Source organism: Styela clava, chromosome 1 (assembly GCF_964204865.1).
Source record: "Styela clava chromosome 1, kaStyClav1.hap1.2, whole genome shotgun sequence".
Classification (NCBI taxonomy): domain Eukaryota; kingdom Metazoa; phylum Chordata; class Ascidiacea; order Stolidobranchia; family Styelidae; genus Styela; species Styela clava.
This window is the reverse complement of record NC_135250.1, coordinates 15,343,656-15,365,714: the sequence shown is the minus strand read 5'-3', so window position 1 is coordinate 15,365,714 and position 22,059 is coordinate 15,343,656. Positions and strand designations below refer to the sequence as shown.

At 33.3% G+C, this 22,059-nt stretch overlaps 1 protein-coding gene across 1 annotated transcript in view; it reads left to right on the top strand.

Annotated features, from left to right (window-relative positions):
- The first annotated feature begins 4,235 nt into the window (after nt 1-4,235).
- LOC120342407 (kinetochore-associated protein 1-like) overlaps nt 4,236-22,059 on the top strand; it is a 36,228-nt gene continuing 18,404 nt past the window's right edge. The window contains exons 1-26 of the mRNA XM_039411225.2: nt 4,236-4,431; nt 4,814-4,937; nt 5,298-5,516; nt 6,027-6,107; nt 6,814-6,959; nt 8,281-8,469; nt 8,630-8,736; nt 9,239-9,350; nt 9,704-9,798; nt 9,946-10,093; nt 10,392-10,486; nt 11,106-11,256; nt 11,733-11,891; nt 12,085-12,261; nt 12,931-13,067; nt 13,804-13,948; nt 14,332-14,475; nt 15,885-15,983; nt 16,063-16,173; nt 17,131-17,277; nt 17,705-17,842; nt 18,126-18,274; nt 18,467-18,602; nt 19,312-19,449; nt 20,008-20,048; nt 21,663-21,848. Coding sequence (XP_039267159.2) covers nt 4,285-4,431; nt 4,814-4,937; nt 5,298-5,516; nt 6,027-6,107; nt 6,814-6,959; nt 8,281-8,469; nt 8,630-8,736; nt 9,239-9,350; nt 9,704-9,798; nt 9,946-10,093; nt 10,392-10,486; nt 11,106-11,256; nt 11,733-11,891; nt 12,085-12,261; nt 12,931-13,067; nt 13,804-13,948; nt 14,332-14,475; nt 15,885-15,983; nt 16,063-16,173; nt 17,131-17,277; nt 17,705-17,842; nt 18,126-18,274; nt 18,467-18,602; nt 19,312-19,449; nt 20,008-20,048; nt 21,663-21,848 — 3,521 coding nt within the window. The 5' untranslated portion in view covers nt 4,236-4,284. The remainder of the gene's footprint in view (nt 4,432-4,813; nt 4,938-5,297; nt 5,517-6,026; nt 6,108-6,813; nt 6,960-8,280; nt 8,470-8,629; nt 8,737-9,238; nt 9,351-9,703; nt 9,799-9,945; nt 10,094-10,391; nt 10,487-11,105; nt 11,257-11,732; nt 11,892-12,084; nt 12,262-12,930; nt 13,068-13,803; nt 13,949-14,331; nt 14,476-15,884; nt 15,984-16,062; nt 16,174-17,130; nt 17,278-17,704; nt 17,843-18,125; nt 18,275-18,466; nt 18,603-19,311; nt 19,450-20,007; nt 20,049-21,662; nt 21,849-22,059) is intronic.

Sequence of the window (22,059 nt, the reverse complement as noted above, 5' to 3'; positions counted from 1 at the left end):
CAGGCTATTACTTTTATTTGTTTCAAATGTTTCTGTTAGCTCTGTGAGATTAGTTTTTGTTTGCTATGACGTCACTGAACGTTCTGCGGCATCGGACGCCATTTTGTGTCCAACTGTACTGCTTCGCTTGGTGTGAATATATTTGTAGACTGTGATCTGACGGTACGGTAAACCGTACTGTACTGCGAACAGACGTGTCCATATATTTGGGCGTAGCTCTCTTGTTTAGTATAAAGCATGCAGCAAGTCAGAAATATGTGAGAGCCGCATAAATTTTGAAATCATTAATATTAGAGCTCATTAAATCATTTTGCATTGTAACTGTTACATTGATACTAACTTGGGAGATAGCCTACGCCTTTGTGTAGTGCGACGCGAAACCGGCGTTTGGGCTATTGACTGCGATAACATCAGCAATATTTTTTTTCACAAAATACAGTCAGAGTATGGGCGTTCAGCACGAGCAATATTCCATGATATAAGAAAACTTGCTTCAGTTGATGCATCGGATTCTTTGCCAAATGATTATGCTGTCTTTTTAGTAATAATAAAGTCATTTAATCTTCACAGATTTACGAGGTTAGTCTCGTACAAAGTTTTTGTGATTCGTTTCATAGTGTCGTTCAACATTGCTGACTTTATTTTGACTCTGAGCAGCTTATGAGAGACTCAAAGGTTTATTTTTTTGACTAATGAATGCGTATTATTCTTCCCATTCTGACTTGACAACTCTGTTCTCATCTTCGTATTTTTGTTTCTTACTTGATATCGCACAGTAACTAAGAATAACCGCATCAATCTGCAATCTTACAAAATTGACACACCATCTCAATTTTGACATCAGGAAGCAATTTACTCCTTGGATTCCAAAATGAAACTAATCAACCAAATGCTGTTCACAAATTCGACACCTCACTTTCCATTTGTTGCAATATTTTAGCAAAAATATCTAGGACCAATAAAATAAATCAATATTACAAAATCACGACTGATCTTTGTAATAATATCTCCACCCTTGATTTCTATACCGGAGTGTGGAATATTATCCAGAATAAACTCAATATTTCAGAGTACTGTGTTTACTTCATGAACCAAAAACAAGATACCTTGTATACACTAGGGACACGCCAGAGCAAGATGATAACTGCATGAAAGGTCATGAACTCGAGCACTGAATTAAATTAATATAAAATATGCAATATCACTACGATCTCAAACAACGACAAAACACGTAAACATAAATCCAATAAATGTAAAATATATGCTCATAGACGGTTACAATTTGATGACAAACTTCTGAACTCATCAGATCAATGTATCACGACAAACAGAAATTATTAAACTGCAAGTTTTGCAAAAGGCAATCAGACAACACGGAACTGCAATGCCCATTAAATCACCAGATTTTCCAAATGCCGATATGGAGTACCAAAGAAAACGTTTTCTATAATAGCTAGCCTACACTTAACCTCGCCAAATTATATTAATAAAATTTCAACTCATTTTCAAATTATCGACGATTAAATTAAGCTTGACAGGAACAAGGAACCTGATATCCACACGTCTTATCTCTCCCGCCATACTTTTCTGGAATCTCTTTGCCTGAACTTTCCATGCGTTTTCCCACTGGCTAACCCTTCCCGAATTCTTCAAGTCAAACGTTACACGATGAACCAACCCGCTAGCTATGTTCAATCAAACCACGGAAGCCTCATATTGATCCCTTATGTAAAAAAGTTTCACAATCTCTCGGAATATTGTTTAAATTACGTCGAATTTTCGGTATCGGTGCATTCAAAATTATATATTGCAGTCTTATATACTCTCATCTAAAATATCGCATTATTAGTTGGGAAGCAGATAATAAAACCACTAGTGGTGCATAACAAGATAATTCGCTGCCTGCTTATTGCAGTACGTTCATAACTTACTTTTATACAAACAGTGTGGTGTGGAGTATTACAACTGGAAGATATCATTCTCTCTGAAATTGCCAAATTTATGTATCGCATTTGAAAATTATATGCTACCCCCAACTTATTACTGCAATTTCAACCATCCATAGCTATGCCACAAGGAGTATATATTACCAAAAAGACTTATTTCATGCCTCGATGTTCATATCGTTGATAAAAAAAAATCGTTCAAAATAGAAGGCCTCCCTATTTTGGAAAAAAAATCATCGAATATTGAAGAATACTCACTCGATACATTCAGTAAACGATTAAAAATCTCCATAATGACTATGAATAGATATTTATTATTATATTAGTGCTTGTAGTATTAGTGTGTTATACTGAATTTTGATCTAATGTCTATAATTTAGATCTTGAAGATAATAAAAAATATTATTTTCCTAAACTAACGAATAAAACTAACGCGAAAACGAGGTGATGTTTAGACCACGCCTGAAAATCTGTTTGAGTGAGGGAATTTGCGTTGAAAAGAAATTATGGAAACTGCGTTAAAATGGTCATTTTGCAGGTGTTACCCAGTTTGCGCAGGTCAATTCGCAAGAATACAGCCAAAATATTTGTATACAAATTCGCGATGGATGGGTTTTGCCGTATGACCTTTATACATTGATGCGGAAATAAACCAAGAAGTCCCGGCTAGGGTCAGGGTGACATTCCTTTGTCGCGCGCTTTTTCAAAGGTGTGATTGGGTCGATTTACACATTTCTGTATTTATCGGGGGATAGGATAGGATTAGGATAGGATTTTACATATTTATCCCGGGGGAGAGGAAAGCCGATAGGACGGCTTATCCATATGGCGAACCACGGCCTCTCGTCCGGTTACGGTACCATTCCAAGTCTGGTATGGGATTAGTTAGACTACGGTATATTGTTTTTCGGAAGCATGGACTTGGTGGTGAAGGTAGCTGTAACCGACCAGCGGTTACGTGAACCACGCAACGACGGCGAGGAGTCCAGCAATCCTCTCGCACATAACCATCCCAGCATGGGATTCGAACCTGCGAACCCACGCAGAGGGAAGCCGATAAGAGGGTTTAATCATGTTTCCAATCACGGCCTTCTGTCCGGTTACTAGTCCATGCAGGGTATGGTATGGGATTAGTTACGGTACCGATACCGTACCTAGATGCATGGACTCGATGGTGGAGGAAGCTGTACGGTAACCGAAGAACCAAGAATTGCAAGAAACCCGCCAACGGCAGAATACGTGAACCATCTTCGGGTCTGGTATAGCCTAGTTTAGTACCACATCCACTTCTAGTTGGCCTGGCTCAACTCTTTGCCTATGTCAATCCTAACCCCCACCTAGCCTAACTACGTCACCGAAAAATTACGTCATTCCGACGTCACAGTGGCGTAATAAGGCCCACCGAAGTATGCCTGTATGCGGATGGTCGTCCAAAACGCGCAGACGATAACCCGAAATCGAGCAAGCTATTTCTCTCGTTTTCTCGTTGCAACGATCACGATAGGAGAGAGATTGCCGGCTTTAGCAAGCTCTTATCGGCGGCGCAGATGCCGTTTCGGGCGATCGTAATTATACTTTGGCAATCCCTATGACGTGATGGTGACGTTGTATTGCTGTATTGACGTAATTTTTGGATGGCATAGTCACGTGAGGGTTAGTAATAACATATGCAAAAATCGTTATGCTACGCCCACTGGAAGTACTTGTGGTACTAAACTACAGAACTATCTGACTATACTAGACCCCCATCTTCCTACAGTCCTACGACCACGAGGAGTCCAGCAATCTGCTCGCACATACAGACATACGGTACCGTACCACAATTACCCCCGTGGGATTCGAACCTGCGAACCCACGCAGGATGATCAAAGGTCATAGGCTAAGTTGTGTTGTAACTTGTATAAGTTACAGGTATATGGTATGTATTTAAATTTATTAGGATAGGGTCTGCATAATATAATGCTGTAATGGCATATAGCAGGTTGAGTGTAGGCTGAGCGAGTGTGGGCTGGAGTAACTTTGGTCTCGTGGCTTAATTAAGTGATCAGGATTAACAATAAATGAACCGAAACATTGGAACAAAACCATGGAATGAAACGCACTGGTTTGAATATTTATACCATTATTTTATTTTGCAATACTTTTTTTTTTAATTTAATATTGTAATTATCTGGTTATATCCCACTCATATGGGGTGGTGCAAAAATTAAATAATTAAGTGATCAGCATAAACAATTATAGAAATTTAGAGATGCCTGTATTTTCCTCATCAATCTATTATTTTTAAAATCAGTTTTGTAATTAGGTTTACTTTAAGTTCTATCAGTCTATTGGAAACATGGAAATGACAAACGAGATTCTTGGGAGGTGGGACATCTTTGAGAGCTGTCTTGATAGCGATGAAACTAAGCTATTGTCTGGTGATGTTGGGAAAAAAATGTCATACAATGTTAAAAATATTGGCAACATTTTACCACAAACACCTGTAAGCAAAAGAACGATATTTATTAATATATCTATTTCAGTATACTGGTTAAGAAGTATAGATTTGTATCATCATAGATACAATTTTATTGTGGTTAAAATAAAACTTATGATATATGGATAAACTTGGAAAATTTGTTATCTCAAAAACAAAAGTCTGATATCTTTACTGAATATCATTATGCAAATTTGTATGTTTTATGCTTAACCATATTATATTTGGCTAAACATAATTTTCTCTTAATTAGAGTAAAGATTATCAACATCATGCTGCTCAAAATGATAATTTTAAAAGTTGTTTTTTATTTTAAAGCAGCAGAGAACTGCTGTTAGTTAACTATGAAATTCCTGTTCAACTTCAACTTTATTGTTCAATTTTTCAGATTTTTCACAATCCATCCATATACGTTGTACAATCAGAAAGTGGAAATACTGCAATAGCAGTCGATGGCTTCCTACACATAGTTGAGGAAGGAGATGATTCTCCCAAGGCTATAATAAATATAGGTAATTCAAGTACCCCTCAAGTTTTAAATAAAAACTCATATTATGTTTATTTAAAGCTGTTACTAACATTTGCAGAAGTTAATATTTTTTCGTTTGTTTTAGCTAAAATGTTTTTGAGGGATTATATATGATTGTCCCAAAAACTGTGACATATATTATGAAAGTAGTTGAGTAGGAATGTTGCCAATAATGATCTGAAATTTTGACATTATTTAGCATACAAAAATACAATATTTCAATAAAAAATTACAGGTTTCATGTTTTGTCCTTCTATCCTCGAATTTTAATAATGTTTTGATTATATAATAATAATGATATAACATCATGTTAATCATGAATAAAGTGTTGTCTTTCTTGCAGGATGTAGAGTTGATTCGTTATGTTTTTGTCCGGATGGTTCAATGGTTATTGTTGTCGACAATTCTGGAGTTATCCATTTAGTTTCCATTGCAACTGGAAAAGTAATGTTTTCACACAAATTTGTTGAATTCGACGAAAAAACAAGAATTCCATTGCAATTCAATAAAAAGAACAATATGTTTTGTTCTGTTACATGCTCTGAAAATGAAAGAAATAAAGGTGAGACTGCATTGAACATATTTAGGCCTATCCTTACTCATGGGATCTAAATATAGATTTTTACAATAGTTAATGAAATTTGACAATTTGTAGAAAGTGTGAAAAGTGTGAAAGGATTCGAAAAGGCACTGTAGACCGCGATTATAACTTAGCCTTTTATATCCTGCCCCAATATTTTAAATCCAGTAATATCATATATACATGTGTAATTTTAGACTAATTGAAGGTGGAAAATTTTTTGTTTGGAAGCAAGTTAATATAAAATGTTTTACTATGCATAGATGGTAAAATTACTTCTTTGATAGTTTTATCACAATGCTGAGTGAAATCAATGTACCTATTTGGCTAATTTCATATCCTGAAAGTAGGGATACGCTGCGCTAAAAGTGAACATTTTTGTAGTTATTTTTGTTTCTGGCATCTGTCAGGTTTAATTCTGAGTAATATTTAAATATACGTTTACTTTATTACCTTATTAAGTTAAATTAATGAACATTTTCTTTGTTCTAGGTTTTTTCTTCATTGGTGTTGCATTGACCTCATCAGAATTCTATGTGTTTTCAAATATCAAGCTACATTCATTAAAAAAAGGTTATTTAAATTTAGTAAACTCATAAAAAGAATGCATCAATATTTTTTCAAAGTATGATTATTTTCATTGTCATTATCGACTCCTTGATGAGGACTTTCGAAATTAAAAATGTTGAAATTCATGCTGAGCAATATGCTCTCAAATGAAAAAGAGGTGCATTTAAAACTCGTTTGGAGCTGCATTGACCAATATATTATTTTCCCGCTCACAATGTAGTCTGGAAAATAAAATAGAGATCTGATATAACAATGGAGCAGGATGGTAATGCCTCGATACAATAGAAAGTCAATCCTAAAATAGAAATTACTAGAGGGTGGAATTCCTTTTTAAAACCATTAAAAAAATCATGCTGAACGTTTTCTGGTAATTGATGTGCATGCGAAATTTTCTTTTTTGTATATGAACTCCATAAAATTGAGTATCAGAAAATGCCTCAGTTCTAATATAAGCGCTATATGTATGAAGCTCAAAACTACACAATACCAACCATTGATTATAATATTTACAAGATAAGATGCAACAGCAAGTTTGTCATTGATACAGGCATTGATTAAATATCTATGACCCACACTCATGTGTCCTGTGACAAAATATACTTTTCGACCTATTGATTAAAAAAGGTTTGTAAACCTTATAATCCAGGCATATTTAATATTTTTGTAACATTTATTATACAATGCATATCTGCTTCTTCATTTTATTTAGCACATATCACCAAGGATGTGGAACTAATGAAATCACTCCAAGTGCAAATGAATATAAAATCATACAATGTTTCAGATGTACATAATAATGCTATTACGGACATGATTGGCTTCAATGATGGATTTTGTCAAAAGTTTATTACAATCGTAAGTGTTCTAGAGTTGACTCGCACATAAGTCGCACTGAGAATCTAGGGATTTAAAAGGTCCTTTCCCTAGTTTTTTTTTGCGTAGATAACTTCCTATTTTATTTTATTTTTCGTAGAGCTTAATATAATCAAAATATGTTTATCGACACCTGTGAGCGATAATGAGTGCATGTACGCAAGCGAAGACCATGCGATTTTCATGAATAATCAACTCGCTACAAACCTGTATCAAATTGCCAGTATATTCAGACCCTGACTTATGTCGAGCGATTGGTCGCACCTATATTTTTTTTTTAAATATAAGGAAAAAATTGCGACCTATCTGTGAGTATATACGGTAACCCATAACTAACTTTACTTAATCAAAACCTACTACAGTGAAGGAGTTCATGGTTAGAATAAAAAACCCATGTAAGTTTTATGGGGTGAAATTAGTTTTGAAGGCGCAGGGAATAGACTACGGTAACTGTTATGAATCAGCTCGACATTGAGCTAGTTTATATAGAAATGCAAGAGAAAGGAAATAGGAGTTGAGTGCATTTCAAGCATCCCATTAGTCTAAAATGTTGGGTCTCTGGTTTAATACTGTAGTGAAAAAAATCTGGATATTTAAAATTTGGATTTAGAATATTCATACTTTTATTAATAAAGCCCTAGGCACCCATATTAATATTACTACACTACATATCAGTTAAATGGCATAAATTTTATGCGACTCAAAGGCATAAGTCATTTGTTTCTATGAATGGCATATCTTTGTGAACTGGGCCTAACTTCATTTAGGGCTTACGGTAACTTTTTCATACAGTGAATGTTAAAAAGGCAGTAAAAGATAGAAATCTGTGTAATAATTCTTACTGAATGAAGCTAATCACACTTTCAAATGTGGAATGTTATTAGACCCTTATGAATTTACACACTCCATTATAATAGAGCATTTTTTTTCTCTATGATGGGCTGAACAACTATGATTCATTCTATATTGAAGTGATAAAATACCGGAGTACAACAAATATATACAGGGTTTTCATAAAGTCATGTTACAATTTCAATTTTTTCATGAAGTTAGTTCTCAATATATCTTATTAACCAGAATTTTTTTAATTTTATTAAATTTTTTATTTCTTTCAATATGCCTGTAGGGACCAACAAACTGTACATGGGTATCGGTAAATTCCCTTTGCAAGTTAAAAAAAATTTAAGATTTTATGAACACCATGTAGATACAGATAGAAAAGTTCTATACTAAATCTCAGCCATCATTTTTGAATATAATAAACCTGATAGTTGAATAATGAGAACAAATTTAACGTTTGCAGGGCAGGGGTGACGGTTGTGTTTCTCTGTGGAGTCAAGACTTTGACCCATTTGTGGAAATTGATTGCGATGAATCTTCACCTTTCACTCTTAACTTTTATGCTGACTCTGATCTCTTTTATGAAGACGGAAACATTAGCATCGTAAAATCCATTCTTATTGAGGATCACTTATATGCATTAGATTCTAAGGTAATAGCAAACTAGTTATTAAGAAAAAGACCCTGTTGTTAAGCTATCCACAGGTTCTTTCTTAACTAGACTAAACTTATCTTGTTAATGAATGGAAAATATCCACCGATAACTAATCTTCTCCTAATTTCAACTTTCACTCTTTCTATTTTGTTTCCAGGGCTGTATGTTTCTGTTGGATATCAAAGATCTGATAGTTTTGAGATTATGGAAGCATACGAAGATTAAGGAATTTGCCATTGTCAAATCTGGAAGTGTAAATTTAAGGTTTGTTTCTTTCATAATGTAATAATACTATACTAAATTCAAATTTGATGATAAGAGGTGCTTTATTTTATACTATGAATGTAGAGAATGGTAAACCAATAACAATTAAGTCATCTCCTTGATGATAATTCAGGGACATGCAAAATAAATCCAGCATCCGAATGCATTCAAAAATGCTGTTATTCGATATACCGGTAGTAAATCCATGATTTCAGAAAAATTTAGAATATTTCTATTAAAAAGTATAACAATATTCACATTCCGCATCTGATCGTCAGACACAAATTAGAATTTCTCTATTTTTGTTAGAAATAAAATCTTTTCAATTCGGCACTGTCTACTTAATTACACTCTAGGTAAGATGTTTAACTCACAACGGTGATAGCAACATTGTTAAGTTGCTATACTGAATTAACCGATTCTTTGATTTTCTTATTTTATGTCAAACGCAAATAATATTTGGAAGTATTAATACTTTTGTTACTCATTATTTACTAATCAGAACGAATATACATGGAATGAATTATCAATGGTTTGCAAAACTGTATACAATTGTAACGGATGCGTCTGGGTATGAGAAGTTCTGTGTCTTGCAACTTCCCACTATGACACCGGTACGAATTCTTTACACAGGCTACTCTTTTTCATACCTAAGATAGGATGTTTATTTCATATTCTTTTGAAAGCAAAATCAATAAGACAACTTAGTGATATGGTAAACCACAGCTCTTCGTCAGGTTACCAGTCCATATCGGGTATGAGAATATTTAACCAGTTAATTGTTTTTGATGCATGGATTTGATGGTCTGAGAAGCCGTAAATGATGACGAGCTTATTCTTATTATTCTGATTCAAGCTTTTAGATGATGACAAGCTTATTCCTAATGCTGAGCATGATTCCCCGACAGCTGAATATATCCACTATCCATACCACATATTGGTCAGTTCGTTAAAATTTTCATCACAGATATTTGAATATCCATTACAACAGTCAACTTTTCAAACAATTGCATTTGGATCACCTTTTCTTGAAGATATACTATTTGTCAGCTGTGAAGATCGGTATGTTTCATTTCAGCCTTTTGCTGATTGTTAATCATAGCCTTGTTTATCTATATTTATTTAGGTATGTTTTTAGACAATTTGAATTTTAAATGATATATACTTGAAATTATCTTTGTTGTTTATTTAAAGCTTGATTGTTTTTAGTGGAAACTTATCAGTATGCCTTAATCAAGTGAGCGAGGCATCACCTGAAGATAGAGTTCGAAGGTTAATAAATAATCGTAGATTTGATGAAGCAGAGAAATTTGCTCTGGCACTCAATGTGGATATTCAACAAGTTTATTTTGGAAAGGTTTTTTTGAATTTTTATTGAAATTGATCTAGAATGGGGCTATATAAAACATCGATTGATGTCAATTTTGGGTTTCTTCTTTCACATATCCTCATTGGAAATTTTGTAATAATAAAAACTGCTGTAATTCTATGCAATTGAATATTATGGCCCTGCCAGTGAATGACTTGTTTTTAATATTAATAACCAGCGATTTAGCAAAATTAATTGTACTTTTAGAAATAGGACTTAGCCAGTGTATTTATGATTTGTTAGCTCTAGGCAGTCAACTCTTGCTTATAGTTTTCCTTAATTCCAGGCATCTTATTTATCGGCAGAAATATCAGGATTGAGTGAAAATGATCAATCATCTTTAGAAACCATGTTTCTTGAGTTTATCAAGTGCCTAAAAAAGTGAGATTATTTTGCATTCATGTTTTTATCAAATTCATACGTATGATCCTTAATAACATGCTCCATTTCATCAAAAGTTGTGGCATTTTGTGAAATGACTATACACATTTAAATTACCTCATCACACATGGCTATTTTATTTTAAAAAAACCCGTATTTGATACAGCTATTTTACACTCGAATCATCTTAGTAAATTCAGTGATTGACGACAAACGAATGCACTGCCCACTGTTGAAAAGAGTGTGAACATCGACAAATAAATAAAAGAACGATGTAAAGTTAATCATAAAAACAAAATAACCCAGTAATATTTCAAATTAAAATCACATTTGATTATCTATTTCTGTGTTTCCCTTCATAAGGATTGTGATTTGTGACAGCGCTCACATTTTCAAAATTGTCAGCTTTTTCGCTGGGTATGAATTATATGTCGGTTAGGTTGCTCAGTCCCTATATGGCATTTATTGTTGTTGACTTATGCGATCCTTTGTTTGTTACAGTGCTTTTATTAGTAAACATTATGAATTTATTTTCGTCTTGGGCTTACTTTCTGGTGCTGTTTGACTAATACATTTGATGTTATTTTTTCACAGAAAAATATAATTATGTTACTTTCAGATTGAATGATGGCATCGCTGTTGTGAAGTTTTGTCTAGAAACAATTATACCGGATGTTAAAATGAATTATCAACTTCTTAGTATTGGACAATCAAGACTCAATTATAATGATGTGGATAGAAATGAACATGAAAAAGAGTTAGTATCGGAGGTAGGAAAGATAGCCGAAATATTCAATATTGGTGGAAAGAAATAATTAAACCTGAATCTAAAAGCATTGGTTGGTTGGTAATGCGCTTTTAGGAAAATTCTATTTGTGTAATTTGTATTATTATAAACTGCCCAACTCAGCTGTTGTTTAGATTCATTCATATTTGCTCATTATCACTAAAATCTGTTATTTCCTTTTCCATTACGCATTACAACACAGACACAAATGTCTGACAGAATGGATAATCAGAAATATTCACAAATCACAATTGCTTATTGCTTGCACATTTCAAGGGAGGACTGATAATTTGGATATTCATTCTATTTATTGCAAATCCCAAAATTGGACAATCATAGCTGAAAAGACCTTTAGAACCTATTATTGTTCTGGTGTTGATAATGACGAATAATTACAATAATTTCATTTTGATTACCAATAATGAAATCCATAACCATCTAACATGACTTTTTATTTAGATCATTCATCGAATGGACAGACTTGTAACTTTTCGTATCGCAGGGTACAATCAAAAAGATTGGATAAGATTTTGTAATACTGATCTTCCACTTGAGCTTGTACGATTATTAGATGCTGGAAATATGTCAGCTTCCGCTATCGTACTTTCAAGGCATAAGGTCAGTATGAGGACTGTATTGCAATTTCTTATATCTATTTTCATTTTTGTTATATAAAATATTGCATGAGCATTTTACATGCCTATGTATAGGTATATCTTATATGCATAAATAAATCATTAACATTAAGGTTCTGTTTTTTGAAATCCTTGTCATTTTATTTTTTGGAAATATTTCTAATGTTTAATTTTAGGCGTGTCTTCTCAATTTTTTGGACAGACCTACTTGTCCAAATCCTCTTCCTCTTGAAAAGCGTCTCGAGGAATTTCTTGAACATGTTCCAGATACTACTGATGTTGATCAAGTTGTTCATTGGTTAGAGAATTCTCTCTTACCCACTTTATTGCCAAAATTTTCATGCAGTTTGAAGGTAAGAGAGAATATGCATTTTGTAACCAATTTTTTAAACAGGTTTTGTGCTATTTATGTTCTTGATGCTGGGGAAGACTTTGCCTTACCTCATAGATGGGCCAGACCTCTACCATGAATCATCAGCATAAATGCAGTTTCGTAGAAGCGCGACTCAAAACTGATATAAGGGTTTCAAACTTTGAAGTTGAACGTTTGACTTCTAAATAATGAAATTTAACTTAAATTTGAAATTGATATTAACGATTGAATTTGAAAAAAATTATAAGCCGATGATAGATTTTATTATTTATATGAAATATTAGATAATTATGAACATGAGAAAATGATCAGATAGTTAAGTACTGGAGCGTCACTGAACTTTCTGGTAGCTCCGACCACATCTATTATAGTAAGCTTGGCTCTGGCTCGAGCTCCAACAAATCATCACAGCTTTATGATTTTGGCACCCCAGCGCTGACTGTACCTCACCTAGGTTGATGCCATATTGTCATTCGACTTCCCAAAACCTAAATTAATATCTAATTATTAAACCTTGGTCATTGAAAAATATTGTAACATAATAAGGCTGCAAAACACTTTTAGCAATATTTTATACATCTTTGCACACTTTTTCTTGTAGTCTTTCGAATTTTTAATTCAACCTACATATCATGCCTTTTTATTATAGGTTTTAGCAAGTTGGTTGCATATGCGAGCTGAATCTTATGAACATTCGCAACCTTCAGAATGGCCGGAAAATGGAATAAAAATGACGAATGTACTTTTCAATGTTCAAAGTCGAATGTCCGTATTGGGTTTTACAAGGTATGTAGTATAATAATTTATCATAAGTATGTTTGCACGAAATTGTGTGGTTGAAGTCACATTCACTGTGGTTGCCCAGAATAACGCCCAGGGCTGTTAATTGAAAAAAAAGACAAATTGGGAAAATAAGTACTTTGTTTCAGCGCTTGTGGCTCTGTAGGCAACGGTAGGTTCCCGTATCTAAAAGCATATACCGTACTTAATATTTTCATTATTGTGCATGTCTTATTCATCTCAATTTCTGTAGTGTGGCTTATTCCCTATATCGTTTCTCTTATAGAATTTAAATTTTATTGATTCACTGTAACTCCAACCCACAAAACTAATTTCCCGTTTTGTGGTTGCTAACTACCTACCGTATATCGCGTCATGTTATCAGCAATTTCTTTGTTGTACTTACACTCACCCGAGCATGACGTTACAGCACAACTGACTACTTAGTCATTTATTAAATTTCTGCTATATTTCATTTAAGTTTTTTATTAAATTGGATTTATTCAGCAAGTCATGATGATATAATCCTTATTAGTAATGTTTGTTTGATTTCATCTGCTTTTTAATTCAGCAAACAAGGTGCCACTTACACGATGACTTACTTTAGTCTTTCGCGGCCCTGCGTCAATTGCGGAAATATTGTATGTTTGTTTATTTAATATTTTTATTATTATATTTGTTTAATTTTGTCTGTACAATGTTTCATACACGACGAAATAAATATCTGAATCTGAATCTTCAGAGCTCTACCATCTGCAACTTCTCCGGCATTCAAATCAACATCAGAAGAAGTTGCAAAGTTGAGATTACTATCGTCACGATTACAAGTTCTTTTGCAATTAAAACAAAATTACAAGTGTAACATTACCTTGTCTGAGTTTGCTGAGGTATTGTATGTAATATTTTTATTATATTATAGGATTTAATATGGATATTCTGAGACTAAAAACTCCAGCGTACCAAAATGAAGGTAACTAATTTTGTTCGCCAATTTTACATCAAGTTGTATAAAGGGACTTAAACCTATGGGCTGAAAAAATTATGGCCTAACCCTAACCTGGTACATACACTACGGGAGTACCAAAATTTCTACTCATACCAAACCTTGGTCTCTTGGAAGGTTCCCATAAAGGTAGTGCAGATGTTTGCTTCTACAAAAAAATGGTTTTAAGTTAACTAAATAATTTTAAAATATTGATTGCAACAAATGGAAGTAATTCTAGGATGAACAGGAGTTTATTTGGATACACTCAAGCAGTTTTGAATTTAGGAAACAACTCTGTCACTGACGTACAGAATGTTGGATCGGGTCATGGTTCCAGAATTAATGTCTTCAGTGCTACAACAGACTGTACGGCCATATATGAGAGAACATAATCTTAGCGAAGAGGAAGTTTTACTTGGATATGTCGAGGTAGAAATTCTCTATTCATTAATATCAAATCCAGGTAATTCTCAATCCCAAACTATTCAAATGTAAATTAATCCGATTGAAGGATTTACTTTGTGCCCTTTCGTCACTGTGCAAAAATTATCATATTTGCAGTACACATGCTATTGATCGAGAACAAACGTTTTATTTCAGCTCGCACTCGCTTTTAATTCTTGTCAGGTGTACTATGTTTCTCTTTCCATTTAATGATCTTTCATGTTGTGTATGAAGAACGGTAATAAAAAACTGAATTTCCAGAAATATTATTTGAATATATAAGAATAAAAGAAATTTAATTGGCAAATTGAAAAAACGTGTTGCCCTCGGTAATAAATATACCGAAAATGCGAAATATTCTTCAAAAATAGGAGTTAATTTCCGAGTTCAAGAAGATGATGTCTTTTGTTATAATGAAATTTGAATGACAATGATTCATATTGACCACTTGTAAATGTTAGGTGTATGTTTGCTCTTGGTGGTGTATTAACCCACAAGAATTTCGATACGCATCCTTGCAATATGTGTATTTGTCCACTTCTACCCTGACACCATAAATTCTTAAATCTCATCGTAATGCCGTGAAACGTTTGTGAAATAAATAACGAACTCAAGCTTGTTTCCATATGCTATTTATTCCCCATTTTCTTGATTTATAATATCATTTTAGTGATAACATAATATATATTATACTGGGTAATAGTTTCATATAAAGTCCAAAAAAGATTAAACTTCATTGTCTGACAGTGATGACGGCATCCATTGAAATGGAGCGCTCATATTACTTTCATTGGTAATATGAAAGTTTAATTGAGTGATGTGGTGCAAAAATTCCCTACTGGCCCAGTGGTGTTATCAATTTAGCCTTTCAACACTGTAGTTGATTAGGAATTTAATGCCGAATGTACAAAATGCCAGGAAAATTGAAACACATTTACTTTTTTGAGAACATCGATTTCACTATTATTTAGTTTGAGGTCTGATGCAACATTTAGCTTAATACCGGTACATAAATAGAACAAATAATAAAAAAGATTAGGATTTGATATTATTATGGATTTGATTTGAATATTCTAGAATTGTAAATTATCCTGAATTGCTTATTAGAGGTTTGTATTTAAGTTAACTTATCTGTTTTCAACAATATTTTACTGCCATTTTACCACTGGAGATATTGATTGATTTTGTTTATGCCAAAACCACTAGCTTAGTATGTTTGAATAGATGCCCATTTTGACCTTCAATAAAAGTGATTGTAAATTTTTATTATCTCTGTATGTTTATAACAATAGAAAAATTGATTGTTGAAAGCTGATTGATATGATCTTTAGTTTTGTATGTCATTTAACTAGTATTTATGGGGAATAATTTTTTATTAAATGTATATTTTCTAGGATCTATTTTCACGCTTCCATTCTATATCACGGGGTTCAATGGAATCTTTGATGCAAAGAAGAATTATTGCGATATTACAATGCATTACGGATTCTCAGGTACTCTTATACTGCATCTCGCTAACAAACAAATTTTATCTGAATCCAATTAGACTTTTATAGGTACTACTTATTTCAGGTTCTGTTGAAAGCTACAGTCAAACTTGCGAAAGGAGCTTCAGTACCATGGTCTGAAGACATTCACTTACTTGTAAACAATGGAATAAAAATGGCTCAGTCTGCAAACAAGGTTTGTTTCTAGAATAGTCAGATCAGTAAATGTTTTTTCCCATAGTGCGTGCTATACGAATATTTCAAAAATGGCATTGTTCTGGTTATATATGTAATTAAATATTATTGTTATAATTGGTTCCATTACATTTGCACCCACGTACATTTACACCCATAATTCAAATCCATACTACCCCAAACCCATGGATTTTAGCACCTGCATATAGATTGAATCCACGGATATACCGGTGCAAATGTACGGTCACCTTATAATTTCGTGTAAATAAATATTATAATTATATATAATTAAATTTGATAGTAGTTATGGGGTACTAAACTACCCCACTTTTGTTCATATACAACTCTATAAACTGGCATGTGACGGGAGAATGTTGTTCCACTTAATCTTTGATCGGGGCATCACAAATTTGATTCATAGTTATAGCCGCATTTGCTTATGTTAGGTCATTATAGTGATAGCTAGAAAAAAAAAAATTATAAATACATGTTTGATGGGTGTCACTCAGTCTGAAATATCTGATTTTCTCCCATGACTGTGACTGTTTTTCAAAGTTCCGATCAGCAACACTAAATATTAAATAAAATGTGGCAGGTTCTTTCATTTTATTATTGAACTGTCAAAAATTATAGGCCTGTTTCAATTTTTTGTCTATAAATAGCTTAGTGGCACATTATAGATGATCCTAAATAAGTAGCATTGCATAGTGTGAAATGCACCTTCTTTCTCAGTTTTGCTAATGTATGATGTGGATCATTTGATCAGATAAGTAAACTTTAGTTAGAAAACTCTTCTTATTACACTGACTACATCAGAGGTTTCAAAACACGCACGCCTCATACCGGTTTCTCATCGCTCAATTAAAATTCAGTTTAAATTATGTATAGAACTTTTATCTCTTAGGTGATGTTGAGAATAGACACATACTGTTTACTAATGACACCCAACATTTTCTAGGATACAGGGGATACATGTGCAAATATGGATGGAAATTCTAAATTTTTGAAAGAATTGCAGTATTGGAAACATATTGAACAACTTCCTGGTGTACTGGCAGAGCATGGTTTATTTACCATTGATATAAAAAATCCATCCTCCTTGATGGTATGTTTTCATTCTATTTTCAATTTACTTTTTTGTTGAAAGTGAAACCAACAAGAATTTAAATGCCTAAGAGGACTATTGATTAATATTAAGCGAATCAGTTTAAGTTAGCACGATGGCTTATCGGTTAAAGTGTTAGACTTTATTACATGAAATGCTGAAGGTAGATCATCAAGTTATCAGATTTTGTTTGATGAATTTGGCCAACAGTTTTATTGTGGTTATTCAGAATTTATTGAAAGCAATTGTTTATGTAAATTATGATCAGTATTATATCATATAATAATAAATGCCCTCTAATTATACAAAAGTTTCTCCAGCAATGTATTCAGAACACATTCAATAATTCAATGAGCTAGGGATGCTTCCCTTGGAATAAAAATTTATATTCTTTTACGGTAACTGATATGTATTCTTCATGTTTCAGCAAGTTGTCAGGTTTTTGATTTGTCAGAACACCAAAGAATCTTTAACCCAAGCGAATCACTTTCGTAAAACTTTCACAACAATATCAGACATTGATATGTACAGGTTCCGTCTAGTATATCTGCTAGGTAACAACAAGGTACGATATTACATGCTGATTTTGTGAATCTTCTAAGTAGTATATTAATATATAAAGTATATGAATATGTCATAAAAAAATGAAAGCCTTTCATAACAGACACATCTTACATGTTGTAGAACAATTGTACTTTTAACATTCTCATTGTTAAAAAAATTAAAATTGAGAAAAATTGCACCAAAATTAGGATTCAAATTCAAAATTAAGTCATTAGTTTTTCAAGTCTTCAACTATAATATAATGCAAAAATTGTTGTAAAGAATCTTACATACATTATGCCCAGGTAAACGATTGTGTGGATTTACTGATCGAAGCCGAAAAAGAAAAACATTCTCTTGATATTTGTCTTGTCAAACACATAATCTGTTTAGCTGAAACTTATCTGGATGATTTGGATGATATCAATATTGAAGATAGAGTCACTCATTGCAGGTTTGGGATTCAGTTTTCTCATCACCCACAACGCTGTAGTTGGCAGGACATTTGGTAGATTTTGAGCTATCAATAAAATAGGATTGTAATCTTTTTTTAAACCACCACGCACCATGTATGTCACGATGTGCTTTTTCACAGATATTATGAAAAATGGGTTATTACCCACAAAATAATTATTTTATTATTCAGTGCTGCAATATCGATGATAGAACATATACTCCATAGACTTGAAAGTGGAAAACTTGGTTCTGTGAAAAACTTCGACAACTTAGATTTGTTCTTACGAGAGAAATTAGAACTACTGGAAAATATTTCGAAGCTCCAGGTGATACATTAGAAGAGCAATCTTATACTTGTTGTTTTCTGTTTTCATTGGATGCTCAATTAGGCTTAGACAGTATCTTGATGCAGGCTCAGCTTTATCATTGCCAGACCATTCGACGTGATAATCAACAGTATTATATATATTCGAAAAATGGTGATGGAGATCATTTGAAAATCATGGTATATTTTCCATCACTAATTTAGTACATCTTCACCAATTAAAAGTGTGATAAACTACGACTGGGGAACTGGTTCGAAATCGCAAGGGTCTGACTCCAGCTACATTAAATATGGTATGCTTGGCTCCAGCTCCAGCCCTGTGACAAACTACAGCCAGTTGATGTTGGCTGGTTAGTGTTCCTTCCATTTTTTTGCCTTTAGATCACCTGCGATACAGCATTATATTATCCTATTTTCAACATATTATCAATATCCTGATTGTGGTTGAAATTAAGTGAAATCAGCACATTCAAGCAGTTAAAAATTTCAATTCCAAGACAGATATAATTTAGTACCTACCGTGCATGTTAGGCTTAAATGTACTCAGGTCTGGCTATAACTAAAGGCTTTGTATTTTCACATGTTTTGTTTAGAGAATTGTGCACATGGTGAATTGAACTGAATTTTGTCAGTTTATGTTTGCTATGCAGATACTAACCTTTTTGTTCAGCTGTAATTTAGTTTATAACTAAAGTAAATTCTTTCACCAGGTCAAATGCTCTGAAGTCGTATCGGTTGACGAATACAAAGATGAAAAATTTCGATCCTCGCTTGTATCAAAATATATTGAAAGTTATAGTTCCTCTTTCGATTTTGCCACTTCATCAAAATCTACCTCTGCAAATGAAGTATGTATATTCTGTTTAAATGGAATAAGGGAATAGCAGCTGTAACCAGCGATGACCAAAATTGGATAATCAGCTGTCCTGAATACATTCTATATCAATATTTTCACTATGGAAGATTGAATATATTCTAATTTGGAGTTTTCTTAACAGAGAGATTTGCAGAAATCATTGTAAATTAATAGAAATTGAATCTAGTAATGCAGAATAGTTCAGATCAGGAGTCTGCAACCTTCTTTCGTGTCTAGCCAAATTGAATATTGAAGCTTTGAAGGCATGGGTAGGGTGTTGATCAATGGTTTAGATAAATAAATAATAATTAAGATAAATAAATAAATAATTTTCTGTTTTTGGCAGTATTAAAAGTTAATAAAGTGTATTTTGACCATCTGTCTGACCATCAGATGCCAAATGCTTATAATAATATTTTTCAAAAAAAAATTTACTATATCTATTATACCCGATGTTAAATAGATTAAAAAATATTGCCAAGTTAGGAATCGGTATATGGAAAATAACTCAAGTTTGCTCTCCTTAATAATTTCTTTCACTTTATTTCAGTCTAAACACATAATCACTTCTACTGAAGATGCGTTCTTGAGGTGAGGAACTCTATTATTACATTTTTCAGAACAATTCATCTCATCACACTCTTGTTTAATTATTTATTATCTTATTAATATGATGAAATTTTGTTTGTACTAGAAAGGAGTGTTTATACAATGAAATATTTGAAAAACTTGTGAACATTTTGTTTTGTGTTGAACAAAATTTAGGGAAACCGTGGGCGCTGTCAAAACTATGACCAGTATGAAATATAACAACACAAGAATTGTTATGACTTTGGATTGAAAGTTATTCATTACAAAGGATTTTGTTATATATGAAATGACTATATCACAGAAAAGCTTCTATCAATGTTAATTTATCAGGATCATTATTTTTCTTTATTCTTGTCAAACCGAGGTCAAACTGGATCACAGTTGAATTTGGATTGGTGTACGAGGTGCGGCTAAAAAGAAACGGGACTGAAGTCACAGATTGCGCAACAAGATTAACCATCGGTAATCAACACTTTTGCAGTGTGGCGTAATATGTGTTCTATGTTTAACAGCTGTTTTGACACAATATCGCAATTATTTTTGCTTTTCAGGATCCATAAGTGAATGTGATAAATTTCTTGTTGAAAAAAAATGCTGTGCGAGGTCTGATTGAGTTTTTTGGCGATAGGTGGTTCAATTGAAGAATGACGATTGAGCAAAGAATTAACATTAAATTTTGTGTCAAACTTGGAAAAATGCAACTCGGCATGCATTCAATCGTTGAGCCTTCTGTTCCTCAGTCAACTCAAGAGCCTTTGGCATCATTTTGGCACACACCTTTCGCATTCCCAAAGTGTCAACCAAAATGGTGCGGACCGTTTCTTTGTCCATCCCAATTTCGTTGGCAATGACGCGAATTGTTAAGCGACGGTCACTGCGAACCAACTGTCAAACCTTTTCGATGTTGGTATCAGTAGTGGAAGTGCAAGGCCTCCCTGACCTCGGATCATCCTCCACATCCTCCCTGTCTTCCACAAATCGCTTGTGCCATTCAAAAACTCTTGTTCTGGACATGAAAGAATCTCCATAAACATCACGCAACATCTGCAAAGTCTCAGTCGCCGTTTTTCCAAGTTTGACACAAAATTTGATATTAATTCTTTGCTCAGTCGTCATTCTTTAATTGAACCCCCTATCGCCAAAAAACTCCATCAGACCTCGCACAGCATTTTTTTTCAACAAGAAATTTATCACATTCACTTATGGATCCTGAAAAGCAAAAATAATTGCGATATTGTGTCAAAACAGCTGTTAAACATAGAACACATATTACGCCACACTGCAAAAGTGTTGATTACCGATGGTTAATCGTGTTACGCAATCTGTGACGTCAGTCCCGTTTCTTTTTAGCCGCACCTCGTACATGCCTCTCTTCTCGTAATATTAGACTGAATCAATATGACGGGACCAAAGCTGGCTTCAGTATCAAATGCTTTTAACCTGAACATTATTTTTTTGTGTTGGCCTAAGCTTGCCAAAGTCAATTGCTTTTGAATGAACTTATTCTTGTCGGTGTCCACTTGTAAATTTCCCATTATATGGTATAAAGTTACCGAACCGATCAACCTAATCTAGATACTGTTTATTTAGTTATTATTTTGATTTATTCTTCAGACGTGACAAAATATTGGACATCAAAGATTTTCATGATACGGTTGATACTCCAGCTACTAATTTATCACAAATTTTAAATATTGCTAGCATTTTGCAAACTCCGAGCGATAAATTAAGAGGTTGGATTGCGTTGAATGCGGCAAAGAAAGGTGGTTTCGGCATTTCTACTGCACTGCATCTTTGCAGGTAAATTATCTATCATTGGGAGTAGGACTTAACTAATTGACCAATTATCTAAAGTTTTCAATACACAGGAAGAGGTCCATAGAGAGCTATCACTTTTGTATATTTTTTCAACATTTTTTTGAGTTCTATGAGCTCAAAATTCGGGTAATATATCTGAATTTTTTTTTGTTTAAATTTATGTAAACACTGTTTTTATTGCATCAATCTTGAC